This window comes from Mesoplodon mirus (assembly GCF_964341445.2).
Source record: "Mesoplodon mirus genome assembly, chromosome: 12".
NCBI classification, from domain to species: domain Eukaryota; kingdom Metazoa; phylum Chordata; class Mammalia; order Artiodactyla; family Ziphiidae; genus Mesoplodon; species Mesoplodon mirus.
Window position 1 is genome coordinate 82,956,959 of NC_138988.1, and position 21,162 is coordinate 82,978,120.

The 21,162-nt window shown below is 52.8% G+C and overlaps 1 protein-coding gene across 4 annotated transcripts in view; it reads left to right on the forward strand.

Moving 5' to 3' along the window:
• TNXB (tenascin XB) overlaps positions 1-21,162 on the forward strand; it is a 63,568-nt gene that overhangs the window by 18,117 nt on the left and 24,289 nt on the right. For 2 of the 4 annotated variants that reach the window (XM_082639291.1, XM_082639289.1), the window contains exons 5-14: positions 109-265; positions 449-712; positions 1,513-2,274; positions 3,404-3,772; positions 4,768-5,061; positions 6,924-7,214; positions 7,568-7,873; positions 9,504-9,836; positions 10,228-10,575; positions 13,578-13,883. In XM_082639291.1, coding sequence (XP_082495417.1) covers positions 109-265; positions 449-712; positions 1,513-2,274; positions 3,404-3,772; positions 4,768-5,061; positions 6,924-7,214; positions 7,568-7,873; positions 9,504-9,836; positions 10,228-10,575; positions 13,578-13,883 — 3,430 coding nt within the window. The remainder of the gene's footprint in view (positions 1-108; positions 266-448; positions 713-1,512; positions 2,275-3,403; positions 3,773-4,767; positions 5,062-6,923; positions 7,215-7,567; positions 7,874-9,503; positions 9,837-10,227; positions 10,576-13,577; positions 13,884-21,162) is intronic. The other 2 variants (XM_082639290.1, XM_082639292.1) reach the window with 2 other exon arrangements.

A 21,162-nucleotide genomic window follows, 5' to 3' on the forward strand; every position in this document is an offset into this window, starting at 1 on the left:
AGTCCCATGTTGACCCTGCCTGGAACTGGAGGAAGAAGGGATAAGGGGGCTTGAGCGGCAGGGGTGAGAGTGGCAGCCCTGATCCACCTGCTGCTTTCTCTCCTGCAGACAGAGGGGCCGAGCCCCCCATTCACAGCACGGGTGCCCAGCTCCGCCTCAGCCTATGACCAGAGAGGACTGGCCCCCGGTCAGGAGTACGAGGTCACTGTCCGTGCCCTTCGAGGGACTAGCTGGGGCCCTCCTGCCTCCAAGACCATCACCACCAGTGAGAGCTGGGGCTGTGGGGTGGGGTCCTGGGTGGAGATCTGGATTTGAGAGGGTTGGCTGGGAATATGCCCTCCAAGAGGGCAGAGGGGAGGGATTGGCTGGGGGCAAGGCTCGCAGAAGGAAAGCTGGTGACTGCAGATCCAGACTCCCACCTGATCCCTGCTCTCTCTGACCGGGCTAGTGATCGATGGCCCCCAGGACCTCCGAGTGGTGGCTGTGACACCAACCACGCTGGAGCTCAACTGGCTGCGCCCCCAGGCCGAGGTGGACCAGTTCGTGGTGTCCTACGTCAGTGCCGGCAACCAGAGGGTGCGGCTGGAAGTGCCCTCTGAGGCAGACGGGACGCTGCTGACCGGCCTGATGCCAGGCGTGGAATACGTGGTGACCGTCACTGCTGAGCGGGGCCGGGCAGTAAGCTACCCGGCTTCTGTCAGGGCCAACACAGGTATGGCTGGCCAAGGGTTAGGGAAGTTTCTGAGCATAGGAGCCACTTCCTAGGGAGTCCACATGTCCGGCTCACAGGCTGCTCTGAACGCACTTGACAGGGTGTGTGGCAGTCCCAAAGCACCTGCTGGGGGGCCTTGCTGTGCACCAAGGGCTCTGCGGAGATGGAGTCTCAGGTGCTTGGAGTACTGTAGGAAGGCTGTGGGCTGGAGTTTGGGAGGAGCTGCCTCATAGAGAGAAGCAGTAAATAGGAGATGCTGTCCGACCCACCCAGATGGGGGAGGTTCTGATCCAAACTTGGACACAGGGACAGCCCTTGAGCTCAGTCAGTGGCCAGATCTTGGAGAGATTGGAATTAGGCAGATTAGAGGTCAGCACTCCTGTTGACTTTAGGATTGGGGATTGGGGGACTTAGGTCTCAGCAGTAATTTTCCACTAACCCTCACGGTCTCTTAACAGATGCCTGGATCTTTCTTTTCTTTTCCTGTGACAGAGGGACGCCCACCTCGCTGTAGCTCGCAGTCTCTCCTCCCACGCCCCTTTCTCTCCTTCAGACACAGGGCCCCACCCGCTGGTTTCTTCTCTCTAGGGCACCAACAGTGGCGGGCTTGGAGGGCAAGGGGTGAGGGAATCCTGGGACACTAACTCCTTTCTCTCGATTCTCTTTCCAGGTGGGGCTGGGGCACAGGAAGAGGCCTCTGGCTCCGGTGGGAGGGACGGTGGGAGGAACTGCCACGGGGAGGATTGGTGGGGGGCTGCCACTGACCGGCCCTCCCCCTCCCCCTTTTTCCGCCCCGGCAGCACCAGGCCACTACAGTCACCCGGAGGCGCACGCCCCAGCCCCGTCCCCCAAGCCCCGGCCCCGGCCGGTCCCGGCCCCGCGGCCCCCGCGGCCCCCGCGCCCACCAGTCCCCCCTCGGCCCTCACGGCCGGCGGAGGAGGGGGAGGCGGAGTCTCGGCCCGGGCCGAGCCTACCCCAGCCCCCTCGGCGGGCGTGGGGCAACCTGACGGCCGAGCTGGGCCGCTTCCGCGGCACCGCGCAGGACCTGGAACACCACCTGCGGGCTCACGGCTACCCACTGCGGGCCAACCAGACCTACACGTCGGTGGCGCGCCACATCCACGAATACTTGCAGCGGCGTCGCCTGGCGGCGGCCGTCCCCACCAGCTCCCCCGCACCCCCGGCCCGTCGCCCCCACTCCACCTCCAGCCCCGACTCGGGCACCTGGAAGCAGGACTCCAACCAGGGCACCTACGGCCTCTCGCCCGAAGGCGTCGACCGGGTGGCTGCACCCCGCCACCCCAAGCCCGAGGTGCTGGGCAGTTCCGCCGACGGTGCACTCCTCGTGTCCCTCGACGGGCTCCGCAGCCACTTCGAGCGCGTGGTGCTGCGCTGGCGGCCCCAGCCGCCCGCAGAGGGCCCCGGCGGGGAGCTGACCGTGCCGGGCACCACGCGCACCGTCAGCCTGCCAGATCTCAAACCCGGCACCACCTACCACGTGGAGGTCCACGGGGTGCGGGCAGGGCAGACCTCCAAGTCCTACGCCTTCATCACAACCACAGGTAGTGTGGGTGGGGCCGCGGGACCACCCATCTCCTGCCCAGTCTCCCCTACCCCTGGAGTCGGCATCCCTGAGTTCCCGCTGCCTCACTGCTCGGGCTGCCACCCCACCGCACGCTCTGTCTTCAAGCCCTACCCGGTCCAGTCTCCAAGAGAACCCCCCAACAAAGCGCACCTTCTCGTGTCCCTAGACGCCACCTCCACCCTCAGGGTCCCGGTGGATACCCAAGGTCAAGGAGACCTGTTCTTTGGGACTGTCTGATTTTCACTTGGGTTCCTAGGACACTTCTGCCAGGAATCCTGTTCTAGGCAACAGAAGGGGCATTTGGTGGGAGGGGCAGTGTCTGGAGCAGACTGGGTCGGGTAGGGAGAGAAACCAGTGGTTCCCCACTCTGACCCACTGTGGTGAGAGTGGCTGAAGACTGTGGTCATGGTTACTGTTTTCCACAATCTGGCCCCAACCTCAAAGGGACACATCGGAACCGCTTGGAGGTGGCCTTGAAGCCATCGGGCAGCATGTGTGTGTGAGGGGTGAAACCACTGCTTCTTGAGCTGCCTTTCCCGACCTCCTGGCTCACTTCACACTTGTCTCCCACAGGAACGATGTCCCGGCTCGGGGAAGGGGCGCTCTGTGGCTGTCATGGGGAGGGTTCTGGACCTCTTCTTCCACCATAGGGCCCAGATGCCACCTGAGCTGGATGTCCACCCCCCATCCCCTCTTCCCTCTCTTCTCACTACCCACCCTCTCTGTACCCTCCTCCCCTAATGCCACCGTCTCCTCCTTTCTTCCAGGCTTGTCACTGCAGCACTATTGGAAGTCACCACCACCACCCAGTGGGGAAGGGGTTCCTGTGGGGAGGGACATGGTGGTCTGTCGGGGCTGGAGGTCACAGGAGCCTTGTGGGACGAGGGATGGCAGACTTTATTTCTTTTATTTATTACCTGCGGGCCTGTCTGTGCAGGACTGTGGTGCACCTTTGGGATGATGGGGTGACCCAGGGGGTGATCCAGGAGCAGAAAAGGGAGGGTCTGTAGGCTCTTAGAGGCTAAAGGGCAGACCCTGGGGGCCAGGGTTTCCTTTCTGACTCTCATACTCCACTCTCCTGTTTTTCTCCTCCTGCTTCGTCCCAGGGTCCTCCCCCTCAGACCTCCTGGGGACCACTGATGAGCCTCCTCCCTCAGGCCCTTCAACGACTCAAGGGGCTCAGGCCCCTGTCCTGCAGCAGCGACCCCAGAAGCTGGCAGAGTTGAGGATGCTGGGCAGAGACAAGACAGGGCACCTCCGCGTGGCCTGGACCGCCCAGCCTGACACCTTTGCCCACTTCCAGCTGCGCCTGCGGGTGCCCGAAGGGCCTGGGGCACATGAGGAGCTACTGCCAGGGGATGTCCGTCAGGCTCTGGTGCCCTCACCCCCTCCTGGATCCCCCTATGAGCTGTCACTTCGTGGGGTCCCCCCCAGGGGCGAACCCTCTGCCCCTCTCATCTACCAAGGCATTATGGGTACATCCTGGATTCTCCTCAAGACCAATGTCCTGAGGTTGGGGGAGGGGCTGGGCCATTAGGATTTCAGAGGTGGGGTGGAGATTGAAGGGTAGGGCTGGTGTTTGGGTCAGGGTGGTAGGAGAAACAAGGAGAGAAAAGGAGTTGAGGGTTCAGAGGCAAGAGGGATGGAGGGGGGTCTTAGCACAATGGTAGGGTGGGCCGGAGAGAGGAGTACTCCAGGCAAAGTAGATGAGAGAGAGGACAAAAGTCAAAGGATGGGACAAGGACTCAAGGGGAGAGGCTGTTGGCCCCCTGGCTCTCCGCTTACAGCTTTCTTTGTGCTGAATCGCCCTGCCCCCACTTCCTGGTTACTCCTCTGCCGCAGCCCGCCCACTATGTCTCTCAGGGTGGGTGTGGGAAGGCCTCTGGCCCTGAGGATCCTGACCCTCAGCCCTCTCCTCCCTTTCCCTTCTCCCAAGCCCCTGCCATCCGCTCACTGGACAGGCTAGGACAGCGGTGCTGCCCCTCACCCTGCGAGCCCAGCCTGCAGTGGACAGCACCCCATGGTCCCCTTAGCCAGCTCTCCCTGCAACTCCAGATCAAGCTCACCACTGGGGAGAGGGCGGTAAGGGAGAGAGGAGTTCAGGTGCACCGAGGCGTCTTCAGACTGCTCTGAAACAGCAATGGCAAGGTTCTGAACTCTCAGGGGAAACCACAGGGGACCTGAAACTCCCCCAGAGACTCCCCCAGGTGTGAAGAGGGACTGGGACCTTTGTGAGTGGGGAGGAAGTTATCGCAAGGGAAGAGCCAAAGCTCTCACTCCAGAGCAGAGATTGGGGAGAAATGCCCACCTTCTTAGAAAGGCTGGTCCCAGAGAACAGAGGGCGGGGAATGGAGGCTTCCAGGAAGGGAGCTGTCCAGGATGGAGTAAGCCAGTGGGCAGAGGAGAGGGAAGGAGACTGGGGACAAGGCAGTGCTTGAGCCCACATGCTTTGCTTTGCCCCACACCCCAGACAGGGATGGGGAGAAGCCTGGGCAGCCCTTGGCCCCACCACGCCTGGGCAAGCTGACAGTGACGGACATGACTTCCAACTCCCTGCTTCTGCACTGGACGGTCCCTGAGGGCGAGTTTGACTCCTTCGTGATCCAATACAAAGACAGAGACAGGCCCCAGGTGGTGCCTGTAGAGGGACCCCAGCGCTCAGCCCTCATCTCCAACCTGGATGTCGGCCGCAAGTACAAATTCGTCCTGTACGGGCTCGTGGGCAAGAAGAGGCATGGCCCCCTGGTGGCTGAAGCCAAGATCTGTAAGTGAGAGGGGTCACACACACCCCTGCCTCTGCCCTCTGCACAGTCCTGAAGGGGGTCTGCCCAGTGCTTCGGCAAGTCCAGGAAGGCTCCCTGGAGAAGGTGGTGCCGGAGATGAATCCCGAAGGGAAAATTGTGGTGGTCAGGCAGGGAGGTTGAGGAGGGTAGAGCAAACAGAGGGAGAGCGCAGCAGGAGAGAGTGTGGCCCTGTAAGAGAATCAAAGCCTCTTTCCTCTGGGCGAGGGGCAGGGCACCTGGGAGCTGAGGGCACTGATCTCACTGATCTCATGTGTCCGACTGAGTCACTTAGAACTCATCTGAGGACCTTAGGGGGCTGCCAAAGGGCTTTACGTGAGAGAGTGACCTAATTCAATATTTATCTTACAAATAACACTGAGGCTGCTGCAGAGGATAGCTGGAGAAGGCAGTCCTATTCCCCGAGGCAACGGGCAACGGATGTGAGGAGCAGTGCAGCGGGGGACACTTGGTTAAACATCTTTCGAGCATTCGTTAAGTGTCAAATGTGTTCAAGATGTTCTAAGTGTATCATCGCACTTAATCCTCGTAAGCAGCCCTGTGAGGCATGCTCATTTCACAGATGAGGAGAACTGAGGCACAGAGAGGGCAAGGTCACTCAAGCAGAAAGTGATGGGGCCATAGGGTCATCCTGCTGCCCTCATGGGCCTGGAGAGCAGAGGAAAGGCCTGAAGAGGGGGTGTGGGTGTCCCAACAGGCAGAAGCCAGGGTGGGGGGCAGGGAGAAGAGACATGGCCACTGGAACCCTGGAGATGGCTAACACTCAGGGCAAGAGCAGAGGAAGGGGTGCCTGCAGGGTGAACTGGGGAGAGGGATGCCAAAATGAAGGGCGCGGTCAGACATGTCAGATTCCGTAAGAGTGATTCAAGGCTACAGCGTGTCCACAGAACTTAGCAATGGCGAGGTCACCACTCACCCTGGTGAGAGCGGCTGGTGGAGGGTGGAGCTGGGTTGGGAGGGTGATGTAGGTGAGAACATGACTACAAGCAGTGTAGACATCTCCTTCTGGAATTTGGGCTGGGACTAGAGAGCAAAGAGGGAGGGTGGAGGCTGGAGGGCGTTGCAGCTGAGTGGAGGAGCTTGTGTAAATGCTCATGGCATAGCCGAGGGAGTGAGGGTAGGAAAGGAGGAAGTGGGGCCCAGAGCGCAGGTGTGGGGGGCTCTCCCACGTAAAAACGCACCAAGGACCAAGCTTCCCTCTCTTGGAGAAGAAACCAGCTAGTTCTTAGGCCTGGAAACAGTAGAGGCTGTCCTGGAAGACTTCCCTGGCCATGGAGATGTGGAAGGGGCTGGCTGGGCTCCCTTCTCTCTGAAGCCCTTTCCAGGCTGCAGAATGAGTCAGGGCCACACTAGTCCATACGGTGCTTTTGTGCCCCATCAAAGAAAGCACCCCTTCTTCCAGTTGGGCATAGCCTTTTGCCAGGGTACACAGCTTGGCAAGCAGAGTGCTGGCTGGATTTCAGCCCCTCAGTGCTCCCTCCACCATGCACTTTTTTTTTTTTTTTTTTTTGCGGTACGCGGGCCTCTCACTGTTGTGGCCTCTCCCGTTGCGGAGCACAGGCTCCGGACGCGCAGGCTCAGCGGCCATGGCTCACGGGCCCAGCCGCTCCGCAGCATGTGGGATCTTCCCGGACCAGGGCACGAACCTGTATCCCCTGCATCGGCAGGCGGACTCTCAACCACTGCGCCACCAGGGAAGCCCCACCATGCACCTTTTGTGTAGTGAACAGCCTGCACAACCTCACACGGCATCCCCAGGTGGGAGATGGGTTCCTTCTTATCCTTTGACCTGTGTCCCTCCCTTCTCTCTACCTGCTCTTTTTAGTGCCTCAGACGGATTCCAGCTCAGTGACTCCACCCCGCCTGGGAAAGCTGTGGGTGACAGATCCCACCCCAGATTCGCTGCACCTCTCCTGGACTGTCCCTGAGGGCCAGTTTGACTCCTTCGTGGTCCAATACAGGGACAGGGATGGACGGCCCCAGGTGGTGCCCGTGGAAGCTCCCGAGCGCTCGGTCATTGTCTCCCCGCTGGACCCTGACCACAAGTACAGATTCACTCTGTTTGGGATTGCCGACAAGAAGCGGCATGGCCCCCTCACGGCCGATGGCACCACTGGTGAGTAGCGGCCACCTAAGCCCCCATGTGACCCCTCCCAGTCTTCCGCATGCTTGCCCCCAGCCAGGAACAAGCTGGGGCCTCCCAGCGAGATGGCTGACTCCGAATCCTGGCCCTGCTTTTGGGCTCAGGGCCAGCCAGCCTCCCCTGCACTGCTGGGACCCTTTCATCCTGTTCAGCTGCTCCCCAAGGCCCAGAAGGTGTGTCATACCCTGGTTGTGCCAGATTTCTCAGAGTTCATCACTCGTGCTAATTGCATAGAGACTCCCACAGGTGTGACAACCTGTCCAAACCCCAGGCCCCAATCCTGGGGTTCTGCCAATTCAGCCCTGCCTGGATCCTCTTATTTACAGCCCCAGAGAAGAGAGAGGAGCCCCGCCACCCAGAGTCCCCTGAGCAGCCCCTGCTGGGGGAGCTGACAGTGACTGGCACCACCCCAGACTCCCTGCGCCTGTCCTGGACGGTGGCCCAGGGCTCTTTTGACTCCTTCATGGTCCAGTACAAGGATGCACAGGGGTGGGCCCAGGCAGTGCCCATCAGGGGGCATGAGAATGAGGTCACCATCCCCGGCCTGGAGTCCGACCGGAAGTATAAGATGAACCTCTACGGGCTTCATGGCAGGCAGCGCGTGGGGCCTGTGTCCGTGGTGGCCACCACAGGTGAGTCAGGGCTGCACGGGGCTCCCTCCCTGGCCAACCCCCAGCCCTGTGAGCAGGACCTGACCCGGGATCCTTCACACTTCCCTCCACCTTCTCTTTCTTGGCTCCAGTTCTGCCAAACCTCCACAGTCTACTTCCCGACATCCCAGGACTTTGCATCTAGCCGCCAGCCCCTGACCAAACTTTCTTGGCCCTGCTTCTACATCTCCAAGAACAGACCCCACTTCCCACATTCTGAGCACTGGGAATCACTCCTTCGTCCCGGGCTTTCCTCCCCATGGATGTCCTCAGCCACTGTGTTCTTTCCCTGGGGTCTTTGCTGGCCTTCTTCCCCTGGCTCAGGCTGTGGTCATTTCTGAGCTGCTGTTGCCTGCAGCCCACACCCTCCCGCCATAGCTGCTCTGTTCAGAGCTGGCAAATCCAAGGGACATGAGCTCCACGTTTCCCCAGCCTCCTCCCAGCCCCTTGACTCCCTGACTCCCAGCCAGCTTGGAGCAGGGCAAAGGGCTCACTTTCAGCCCCCCTGCCCTGCATTCCTCCATGGGCCCAGCCTCCCCCATCCAGCACCATTTCCATGGCTGTGTAGCATTGCGGTTGGGAGCATGGGCTCTAGAGCCAACTGCCTGGATTTTAATCCTAGCTCTGGGATCTTGTGCCAGTTACTGAACCTCTCTGGGCCTCAGCTTTCTCATCTGTCAAGTGGGGATGACAATGGTAACAGCTTCACAGAGTTGTTAGAATTAAATGAGTTAATATACATATGGCACCTAGAACAGTGCCTGGCCCATCAAAACTGCTACTGAAGAGTAAGCTGCTCTTTCTCCCGGGCCCTCTCGCTTCCCAGTGCCCTCTTTCTCTCCTCACCTCCCCGCCCTCCCCGCCCTTGCCCGGGTTATCATTCTTGTCTGCTGCCTCCTCAGTCTCCTGTCTCCTTAGCGGTCCCCCTTGGACCGTGGAGTGGGTCACAGAAGGGCTGGCTTCCCTGTGCCAGTCTCCCCGCCCCATGGAGCCTCAGCAAAGACCTAGCTGCTGCAGACGGTGGGCAGATGCCTCGGGGCTGTGACTCTAGCCCAGGCCGGGCAAGAGCACAGCCCTCCACAGCCCCCAGCGCCATCCGCAACATCTCCCCCGCCCATGCCCCCACTCCCAGCTCTTGTCTGAAGTGGAGGGAGGGGCAGGGTTGCCCTGGGAAGCCTTAGCAGAGCACATCCCATTTCCTGTCCTGGTCAGTGGGGTGGGGGAAGCTGGAAAGCCCTGGGGAGGGGCAGGAGCCGAAAGGGAGGAGCACAGTGGGAAGAAGCCTCACTGCCCCCTCGCTCTCCTGTGGTCAGCTCTGTCCATGAACACAGCAGAGAAGCATCCCTCAGAGTTCCCTCTCTTCCCATCTTGTCTCCTTTCTCAGACGTGAGAAGCGGCCCCCTAGCCCCACAGTGCAGTCGTCCAGCACTGACAAGGTTTAGGGGCCTGTCTCAGCCCTGTCTCCTTTGATGTGTTACTGAATGGCTAATACCAAGGCTACAGGAACCCCTAAGCGGACAGCTTGAAGAGTATATTTGCCAAATGTACTTTATTGTCACGATTAACATCACCACAAAGCACATCACCTGTAAAGTCTAATCTCTTCTCTCAGCCCCGCAGGAAGGCATGGACGAGACCCCCAGCCCCACAGAGCCCAGCACAGAGGCACCAGAGCCCCCTGAGGAGCCCCTCCTGGGGGAGCTGACAGTGACAGGATCCTCCCCGGACTCGCTGAGCCTCTTCTGGACCGTCCCCCAGGGCCACTTCGACTCTTTCACCGTCCAGTACAGAGACAGGGATGGGCAGCCCAAGGTGATGCGGGTGCCAGGGCACCAGGACGGGGTCACCATCTCGGGCCTGGAGCCAGACCACAAGTACAAGATGAACCTGTACGGCTTCCATGACAGCCGGCGTGTGGGCCCCGTCTCTGTCATCGGGGTGACAAGTGAGTGGATGGTGGAAGCCCCAGGGTGGGACCTCGTGGGAGGATCACCCTCTCTCAGGTGATGGGTGAGTGGGGTGCAGGAGGCCCTTCTACTCGAGGCTGAGCCATGGTGCCCTTTGTGCCTCCTCCAGGCTCCCTGAGGACCAGTGTGTCCCCCTGGGCAGAGAAGGGCCTCTGTGAGCCATGCTGGTGGCTGCCCTGGTCCCCCACAGCTGACCCCGGAGGCTCCAGGCATGTTTATGAGACGTCAGCTGAGCAGGACCACCCAGCCCCAAGGACGGGCTTCTCTGAACTGACTTCAGGGCCCGGAGCTGGGGCCAAGGCTTGGGAGGAGACCCAAGGACATCTACCTGGGACCCTACCTCACCCTCTCTGTGTCTCTCCTTCTCAGCTGCAGAGGAAGACACCCCCAGCCCCACAGAGATGGAGGAGACCCCCAGCCCCGCAGAACCCAGCACAGAGGCCTCGGAGGCCCCCGAGGAGCCCCTCCTGGGGGAGCTGACGGTGACAGGATCCTCCCCGGACTCGCTGAGCCTCTCCTGGACCGTCCCCCAGGGCCACTTCGACTCCTTCACCGTCCAGTACAAGGGCAGGGACGGGCCCCAGGTGGTGCGTGTCGGGGGTGAGGAGAGTGAGGTGACCGCTGGGGGCCTGGAGCCCGGGCGCAAGTACAAGATGCACCTGTACGGCCTGCACAGGGGGCGGCGTGTGGGCCCCGTGTCCACCGTGGGCGTGACAGGTGAGTGAGGGCGGGGGCCTTGTTTGTTTTCCTCCCACCAGTGGCCCCCAGTCTCCCTGTGGCATTGCCCTCCCTTGCCTTCCCCACCTGCCTGGGGAAGACCTAGAAAGAACAGTTTACGGGGGACTGGGCTACAACCAGCTGCATGACTTTGATCAGGTCTTAAACTTTCTGTGCCTGTTTCCTCAGCTGTAAAATGGGGATAGTAACACCTACCTCACAGAACTGTTGTGAGATTAAATGAGTTAACAGACCTAAGAATGGGTCTGGCACCAAGTAAACATGCTGGCATTGTTTGCTGCTATGGTTACTACATTTGTCCTTACCCTGGGGTCTGCTCAGTCCCCTTTGGCTGGTTCAGCTTAGATATTCAGAATGTGCATGAGACATTGCCCTCTTCACCAGTGCAGCTGGAAACTTTCTTTACTGCTCATCCAGTGAGTGGTTATAGCAAGGAAGAATGTCCCTTCCACCCGGGTACAGGGCCACTCAGCCACCACAGAAGACCAGCCTGGGCACCTACTCTCCAGAGCCCCAGCATGCGGGGCCGGATCAGAGACAGGCCTCTGGGACCCTCCTGCTAATCTGCCCAGCTTGGCCCCAGCAAGGGGCATCTCTTTTCCCCTTTGTTCACTGAAACAAAGACACAGCTTTTTCAAAAGCAACTTTTAATATAAAGAGAAAGATATCCAAAAGCAGAGAAACAGGTTTCCTGAGCATGATTTCTGTACTTCTCAAAGGGACTTCGTTGGCTTAGTTTCCAGAAGCTTCCACTCCCGATTTCTTGTCTTTCTTTAGTCAGCACAGAGAGTAGGGAGAGGGGAAATCCTCCCTGAGTTACTGTCCTGCAGGCCTGAAGTACCAGGATGGAGGCTCGTGCCAGGCCCAGAAAATGTGGCCGAGGTTTCTCCTGGAGTCACCCTCAGTCCGTCCATCTGTCCGGGGCAGCCATGCTGGTCCCTGGGTAAGGATGGGCAGTGCTGGGCACTGACTGAGGCGGTGCGGTAGAGGAAAACTGAATCTGGGAATCGGAGAAACTGAGTTCCATTCCTGGCTTCTCCGTTCTTAGCTGTGCGATGGCACCCATCATCCGAGCGGGAAGGTGACAGGCAGCTGGAGCCCGCTGAGCTGACCCAGGGCCGGTCCCTGGCACAGCACGTGGTGAACCGTTGCTAGGAGAAGAACTGACATGCGGCTTTAGAAACATGGCTAACTTGGAAAAGGATTATGCCAAATGCAGCATAGGCCCTGTGGTACTCATGGGTAATTATCATTCCACCTTTCCCAGTTAAGCCAAACCACCAATGATAAGGCTTGATGGTGAGGGACAGTTTCTCTCTCTCATGGAAAGAAGTACAGAGACGCAGGAAACGGATGCTAAAGGAACCAGCAGAGCTAGAAGGCAAATGAAATGAAACACAACGTGTGGCCTGGCACCTGTACCTGGGAGAAGCTCAGTACGTGATGGTTGTTCTGGCCCGCCTTCAGCTGCCTGCATCCCTGCCCTCCCCACTCAGACTTATTTCTATCCTCCTGAGGCCTCATCTCCAGCCTGGCCACACCACACGGCGGGTAGGATCTTAGTTCCCCAACCAGGGATTGAACCCGTGCCCCCTACAGTGGAAGCGTGGAGCCCTAACCACTGGACCACCAGGGAAGTCCCATGCCAGCCTGTTTTTAAAGCAGGTTTTATCAGTACAGAGCCTAGTCTTGTCCTCCCACAGGAGCCAGAGAAACAAGCTCTTGGGAACCCCACTCACCCAGCTACCCCTCGGCCAGTTGCCTCTTGGGACCACCTTCCAGGCTGGTCACTAATAAGCAGGGCTTCCCAGACTCAGGTCATTCTGGGGCAATGGGGACCAGCAGGTCCTGAGCTTGGCCTTTTCCAGACGTGCAGACCATTCATTCATTTAACAAACATTTTTGGAGCACCCACTGGGTGCCAGTGCTGGGGACACAGCAGCAAACAAGACAAAGCTCCTGCTGAGAGCTCACATTCTGTCAGAGGGAGACAGGCACCAAATTGCACAAATATGTCAGTGGGACCGTATGTGACAGTGACAAGAGCTGGGGAGAACAGCAAAGCCCAGTAGGTGAGATGGTGAGTGGGCAGGAAGCAGGCAGGAAAGGGCCTCCCTGAGAAAAGGACATGCAGGAGGGAGAGGACAAGCCACACAGGCCTCTGGGGAAGAGCATCCGGAGCAGAGGGAAGGTGCCTGAATGTCTGTGGACCAGTGAGGAATGTTTTGGAATGGGGAGGGTGATGTGAGAGAGAAACAGCTGGGGCCTCGGAGGTCATTGTAAGGACCTGGATTTTTCTCTGAGTGAGATGGAAGCCATTGCGGGAACAGACTCTGACTAATGTGTTAACAGTGGGGGACAGGGCAAAGGGCATGAGGGTGGAGGAGGGAGGGGATTTAGGAGACTGTGCTATAGTCCAGTAAGAGCACGTGTGCTTAGAGATGGTGGTGGTGGAGTTGGGGAGGGGGAAGGGGGTCAGCTTCTGAAGGTAGTGTGGACAGGATTTCCTCGCAGGCCGGCCGAGGGGTGGAAGAGAGGACTCAGGGATGACTCGGAGAACGAAGCTGTGGTTTTGCTGAGGCGGGAAAGCTGGGGAGGAAGCAGGTGTGGCAGTAGGCCCTGAGCTCGGTTTAGGACTTGTTGAGTTTGCGACATCAATTAGGCACCCAGGGAAGATGCTGAGCAGACACAAGTCTGGGGGTCAGCAGGGAGGTCCGGATGGGAGGTCTTTGGAGCCAGAGATGCACAGATGGAACTTCAGCCACTTTCCCAGGGTCTCAGTGGTGGCTGACACCCCTCCCCGCAAGCACAGCCCCGGATTCTGGCAGGGATTTAGTGAAGGGTTGTTGGCCAGACAGATGTCACCAATCAGTGTGGTCTTACCTCAGAACCACCCAGTGGGCACCACAAAAACAACGCACATAATTACTACAAGGGGAAGAGAGGCTTTTCCTAACAGCCTCCCACCATTTCTATCTCAGCTCCACAACCAGAAGAGACTCCTCCAGCCACCGAGCGCCCCCTGGAGCCACGCCTCGGGGAGCTGACAGTGACAGATGTGACCCCCAGCTCCGTGGGCCTTGCATGGACAGTCCCTGAGGGCCAGTTTGACTCCTTCGTGGTCCAGTACAAGGACGGGGGCGGGCAGCCCCAGGCAGTACCTGTGGCCGCAGACCAGCGAGAGGCCACTGTCCCCGGCCTGGAGCCTGCACGCAAATACAAGATGAACTTCTACGGGCTACATGGTGGGCAGCGCGTGGGCCCCCTTTCTGTGGTAGCCATTACCGGTGAGTGAGCGTGGGTAAAGGTAGTTCCCATCCCTGGTTACCCGGGGCCACCCCCTCCCCTAGCCTCTCTCTCAGGTCCTGCCTCAGTGGTCCCCGCAGGTCCTCCCCAGTCTGTTACCTGAGCCCTTGGCTCCTCTCCTGAGCTGGAACCTTCCCTACCCTCCAGTCTCCACCTCCACTCTGTCTCCTCCTCCAGGCAGGATTGTCTTCTTCCCATCTGACCTCCCATCTGAGTCTAGCCAAACGCTGTCTCTCTCACTGTCCACAGCTGTTTCCTTCCCTCTCTTTACAACCCTGCTGTGACTTGGACCCAGCTACCACCTCCCCCTGCTGCCCTTTTTCATTGGGGTTAAAGAACACACATCCCTTGAATCTCTTCTCAGGGGCCCTCAGCCCCCTGGCCTGAACTGTGTTCCCTTCTGGCCAAGCCAGAATCTTGCTCCCTCAGGGGAGTGGCCCTTGCTCTTGGCTCCCAGCCTCTCCCACCCCTCATGCTTCCTGGGCACAGGTTGCCACCAGTTTTGTGCTATGGTGTCTGGTGAGACCAGTGAACCCCTTTCAGAGCAATGTCTTAAAATCCATAAAGTAAAACGCATAGGATTACAAAGGTAACCAATTCTATTGATTAACCAGTTATCAAAAATATTTTAAAACTCGAATTTATGATTCCGTAATACAGAAACTTCATAATTAGTTCATTAAATAGCAAGACTAAGTGGCATGTTTAATAACCTACCCACATTTAGAAGCAGTGATGAGTGTAAAGAGGCTTTTTTTTTAATTTTTGAATTTTATTTTATTTATCTTTTTATACAGCAGGTTCTTATTAGTTATCCATTTTATACATATTAGTGTATACATGTCAATCTCAATCTCCCAATTCATCACACCACTACCCCCCCCACCCCCCCCCATGGCTTTCCCCCTTGGTGTGCATACGTTTGTTCTCTACATCTGTGTCTCTATTTCTGCCCTGCAAACCGGTTCATCTGCACCATTTTTCTAGGTTCCACATATATGCGTTAATATACAATATTTGTTTTTCTCTTTCTGACTTACTTCACTCTGTGTGACAGACTCTAGGTCCATCCACGTCTCCACAAATCACTCAATTTTGTTCTTTCTTATGGCTGAGTAATATTCCATTGTATACATGTACCACATCTTCTTTATCCATTTGTCTGTTGATGGGCCTTTAGGTTGCTTCCATGACCTGGTTATTGTAAATAGTGCTGCAATGAATATTGGGGTGCATGTGTCTTTCTGAATCATGGTTTTCTCTGGGTATATGACCAGTAGTGGGATTTCTGGGTCATATGGTAGTTCTATTTTTAGTTTTTTAAGGAACCTCCATACTGTTCTCCATAGTGGCTGTATCAATTTACATTCCCACCAACAGTGCAAGAGGGTTCCCTTTTCTCCACACCCTTTCCAGCATTTGTTGTTTATAGATTTTCTGATGATGCCCATTCTAACTGGTGTGAGGTGATACCTCATTGTGGTTTTGATTTGCATTTCTCTAATAATTAGTGATGTTGAGCAGCCTTTCATGTGCTTCTTGGCCATCTGTATGTCTTCTTTGGAGAAATGTCTATTTAGGTCTTCTGCCCATTTTTGGACTGGGTTGTTTGTTTTTTTAATATTGAGCTGCATGAGCTGTTTATATATTTTGGAGATTAATCCTTTGTCCATTAATTCATTTGCAAATATTTTCTCCCATTCTGAGGGTTGTCTTTTCATCTTGTTTGTAGTTTTCTTTTCTTTTCAAAAGCTTTGAAGTTTCATTAGGTCCCATTTGTTTATTTTTGTTTTTATTTCCATTACTCTAGGAGGTGGATCAAAAAAGATCTTGCTGTGATTTATGTCAAAGAGTGTTTTCCTCTAAGAGTTTGATAGTGTCCAGTCTTACATTTAGGTCTCTAATCCATTTTGAGTTTATTTTTGTGTATGGTGTTAGGAAGTGTTCTAGTTTCATTCTTTTACGTGTAGCTGTCCAGTTTTCCCAGCACCACTTATTGAAGAGACTGTCTTTTCTCCATTTTATATCCTTGCCTCCTTTGTCATAGATTAGTTGACCATAGGTGTGTGAGTTTATCTCTGGGCTTTCTATCCTGTTCCATTGATCTATGTTTCTGTTTTTGTGCCAGTACCATACTGTGTTGATTACTGTAGCTTTGTAGTATAGTCTGAAGTCAGGGAGTCTGATTCCTCCAGTTATGTTTTTTTCCCTCAAGACTGCTTTGGCTATTCGGGGTCTTTTGTGTCTCCATACAAATTTTAAGATTTTTTGTTCTAGTTCTGTAAAAAATGCCATTAGTAATTTGATAGGGATTGCACTGAATCTGTAGATTGCTTTGGTGGTATAGTCATTTTCACAATATTGATTCTTCCAATCCAATAACATGGTATATCTCTCCATCTGTTTGTATCATCTTTAATTTCTTTCATCAGTTTCTTATAGTTTTCTGCATACAGTTCTTTTGTCTCCCTAGGTAGGTTTATTCCTAGGTGTTTTATTCTTTTTGTTGCAGTGGTAAATGGGAGTGTTTCCTTAATTTCTCTTTCAGATTTTTCATCATTAGTGTATAGGAATGCAAGAGATTTCTGTGCATTAATTTTGTATCCTGCATCTTTACCAAATTCATTGATTAGCTCTAGTAGTTTTCTGGTGGCATCTTTAGGATCCTCTATGTATAGTATCATGTCATCTGCAAACAGTGACAGTTTTACTTCTTCTTTTCCAATGTGTATTCCTTTTATTTCTTTTTCTTCTCTGATTGCCATGGCTAGGACTTCGAAAACTATGTTGAATAATAGTGGTGATAGTGGACATCCTTGTCTTGTTCCTGATCTTAGAGGAAATGCTTTCAGTTTTTCACCATTGAGAATGATGTTTGCTGTGGGTTTGTCGTATATGGCCTTTATTATGTTGAGGTAGGTTCCCTCTATGCCCACTTTCTGGAGAGTTTTTATCATAAATGGGTGTTGAATTTTGTCAAAAGCTTTTTCTTCATCTATTGAGATGATCATATGGTTTTTATTCTTCAGTTTGTTAATATGGTGTGTCACATTGATTGATTTGTGTATATTGAAGAATCCTTGCAGTCCTGGGATAAATCCCACTTGATCATGGTATATGATCCTTTTAATGTGTTGTTGGATTCTGTTTGCTAGTATTTTGTTGAGGATTTTTTGCATCTATATTCATCAGTGATATTGGTCTGTAATTTTCTTTTTGTAGCATCTTTGTCTGGTCTTGGTATCAGGGTGATGGTGGCCTCATAAAATGAGTTTGGGAGTGTTCCTTCCTCTGCAATTTTTTGGAAGAGTTTGAGAAGGATGGGTGTTAGCTCTTCTCTAAATGTTTGATGGAATTCACATGTGAAGCCATCTGGTCCTGGACTTTTGTTTGTTGGAAGATTTTTATTCACAGTTTCAATTTCATTACTTATGATTGGTCAGTTCATATTTTCTGTTTCTTCCTGGTTCAGTCTTGGAAGGTTATACCTTTCTAAGAATTTGTCCATTTCTTCCAGGTTGTCCATTTTATTGGCATAGAGTTGCTTGTAGTAGTCTCTTAGGATGCTTTGTATTTCTGTGGTGTCTATTGTAACTTCTCCTTTTTCATTTCTAATTTTATTTATTTGAGTCCTCTCCCTCTTTTTCTTTTTCTTTTTTTTTTTTTTTTTTTTGCGGTACGCGGGCCTCTTACTGTTGTGGCCTCTCCCCGTTGCGGAGCACAGGCTCTGGACGCGCAGGCTCAACGGCCATGGCTCACGGGCCCAGCCGCTCCACGGCATGTGGGATCCTCCCAGACCGGGGCATGAACCCGTGTCCCCTGCATCGGCAGGCGGACTCTCAACCACTGCGCCACCAGGGAAGCCCCTTTTTCTTTTTAATATTTAATTTTATTTATTTTTGGCTGAGTTGGGTTTTCGTTGCTGCGCGCGGGCTTTCTGCAGTTGCCACGAGCAGGGGCTACTCTTGGTGCAGTGCGTGGGCTTCTCATTGTGGTGGATTCTCTTGTTGAGGAGCATGGGCTCTAGGCATGCAGGCTTCAGTAGTTGTGGCACACGAGCTCTAGAGTGCAGGCTCAGTAGTTGTGGTGCATGGGCTTAGTTGCTCCATGGCATGTGGGATCTTCCTGGACCAGGGATCAAACCCGTGTCCCCTGCATTGGCAGGCAGATTCTCAACCACTGTGCCACCAGGGAAGTCTCACCAGTCTATTCTGTATGTCCCTGATTCTGTTTCTGTTTCATAGATAAGTTCATTTGTGTCATATTTTATTTTTTTTAACATCTTTATTGGAGTATAATTGCTTTACAATGGTATGTTAGTTTCTGCTTTATAACAAACTGAATCAGTTATACATATACATATGTTCCCATATCTCTTTCCTCCTGCGTCTCCCCCCACCAAGCCCTCCCTATCCCAGCCCTCTAGGTGGTCACAAACCACCGAGCTGATCTCCCTGTGCTATGCGGCTGCTTCCCACTAGCTATCTATTTTACGTTTGGTAGTGTATATATGTCCATGCCACTCTCTCACTTTGTCACAGCTTACCCTTCCCCCTCCCCATATCCTCAAGTCCATTCTCTAGTAGGTTCCCTCTTTTTCTTGATGAGTCTGGCTAATGGTTTATCAATTTTGTTTATCTTCTCAAAGAACCGGCTTTTAGTTTTATTGATCTTTGCTATTGTTTTCTTTGTTTCTATTTCATTTATTTCTGCTCTGATCTTTATGATTTCTTTCTTTCTACTAACTTTGGGTTTTGTTTGTTCTTTCTCTAGTTCCTTCAGGTGTAAGGTTAGATTTTTTATTTGAGATTTTTCTTGTTTCTTGAGGTAGGCTTTTATTGATATAAACTTCCCTCTTGGAACTGCTTTTGCTGCATCCCATAGGTTTTGCATAGTCATGTTTTCATTGTAATTTGTCTCTAGGTATTTTTAGATTTCTTCTTTGATTTCTTCAGTGGTCTCTTGGTTATTTAGTAACATATTGTTTAGCCTCCATGTGTTTGTGTTTTTTACATTTTTTTCCCTGTAATTGATTTCTAATCTCATAGTGTTGTGGTCAGAAAAAATGCTTTATTTGATTTCAATTTTCTTAAATTTACTGAGGCTTGATTTGTGACCCAAGATGTGATCTATCCTGGAGAAGTTTCCGTGTGCACTTGAGAAGGAAGTGTAATCTGCTGTTTTTGGATGGAATGTCCTATAAATATCAATTAAATCTATCTGGTCTATTGTGCCATTTAAAGCTTGTGTTTCCTTATTAATTTTCTGTTTGGATGATCTGTCCATTGGTGTACGTGAGGTGTTAAAGTCCCCCACTATTATTGTGTTACTGTCGATTTCCTCTTTTAGAGCTGTTAGCAGTTGCCTTATGTATTGAGGTGCTCCTATGTTGGGTGCATATATATTTATAATTGTTATATCTTCTTCTTGGATTGATCCCTTGATCATTATGTAGTGTCCTTCCTTGTCTCATGTAACATTCTTTATTTTAAAGTCTATTTTATCTGATATGAGTATTGCTACTCCAGCTTTCTTTTGATTTCCATTTGCATGGAATATCTTTTTCCATCCCCTCATTTTCAGTCTGTATGTGTCCCTAGGTCTGAAGTGGGTCTCTTGTAGACAGCATATATATGGGTCTTGTTTTTGTATCCATTCAGCAAGCCTGTGTCTTTTGGTTGGAGCATTTAATCCATTCACATGTAAGGTAATTATCGATATGTATGTTCCTATGACCATCTTCTTAATTGTTTTGGGTTTGTTTTTGTAGGTCCTTTTCTTCTCTTGTGTTTCCCACTTAGAGAAGTTCCTTTAGCATTTGTTGTAGAGCTGGTTTGGTGGTGCTGAATTCTCTTAGCTTTTGTGTGTCTGTAAAGCTTTTGATTTCTCCATCGAATCTGGATGAGATCCTTGCCAGGTAGAGTAATCTTTGTTGTAGGTTCTTCCCTTTCATCACTTTAAATATGTCATACCATCCCCTTCTGGCTTGTAGAGTTTCTGCTGAGAAATAGCTGTTAACCTTATGGGAGTTCCCTTGTATGTTATTTGTCATTTTTCCCTTTCTGCTTTCAATAATTTTTCTTTGTCTTTTTTTTTTTTTAATATGTAAGAGCATTTATGTTTAAACTTCTTTGGTGTTCTTTTTTTTATTAATTAATTAATTTATTTTTGCTGTGTTGGGTCTTCGTTTCTGTGCGAGGGCTTTCTCTAGTTGTGGCAAGCGGGGGCCACTCTTCATTGCAGTGCGCGGGCCTCTCACTATCGCGGCCTCTCTTGTTGCGGAGCACAGGCTCCAGATGCACAGGCTCAGTAGTTGTGGCTCACGGGCCTAGTTGCTCCGCAGCATATGGGATCCTCCCAGACCAGGGCTCGAACCCATGTCCCCTGCATTAGCAGGCAGATTCTCAACCACTGTGCCACCAGGGGAGCCCTTTCTTTGTCTTTAATTTTTGCCAATTTGATTACTATGTGTCTTGGAATGTTTCTCCTTGGGTTTATCCTGTATGGGACTCTCTGCACTTCCTGGACTTGGGTGGCTCTTTCCTTTCCCATGTTAGGGAAGTTTTCAACTATAATCTCTTCAAATATTTTCTCAGGTTCTTTCTTTCTTCTCCTTCTGGGACTCCTATGATGCGAATGTTGTTGAGTTTAATGTTGTCCCAGAGGTCTCTTAAGCTGTCTTCATTTCTTTTCATTCTTTTTTCTTTATTCTGTTCTGCATCAGTAAATTCCACCATTCTGTCTTCCAGGTCACTTATCCGTTCTTCTGCCTCAGTTATTCTGCTATTGATTCCTTCTAGCATACCTTTCATTTCAGTTATTGTATTGTTCATCTCTGTTTGTTTGTTCTTTAATTCTTCTAGGTCTTTTCTAAACATTTCTTGCATCTTCTTGATTTTTGCCTCCATTCTTTTCCTGAGGTCCTGGATCATCTTCACTATCATTATTCTGAATTCTTTTTCTGGAAGGTTGCCTATCTCCACTTCATTTAGTTGTTTTTCTGGGGTTTTATCTTGTCGCTTCATCTGGTACATAGCCCTCTGCCTTTTCATCTCGTCTATCTTTCTGTGAATGTGGTTTTTGTTCCACAGGCTGCAGGATTGTAGTTCTTCTTGCTTCTGCTGTCTGCCCTCTGGCGGACGAGGCTAAGAGGCTTGTGCAAGTTTCCTGATGGGAGGGAGTAGTGGTGGGTAGAGCTGGGTGTTGCTCTGGTGGGCAGAGCTCAGTAAAACTTTAATCCACTTGTCTGCTGATGGGTGG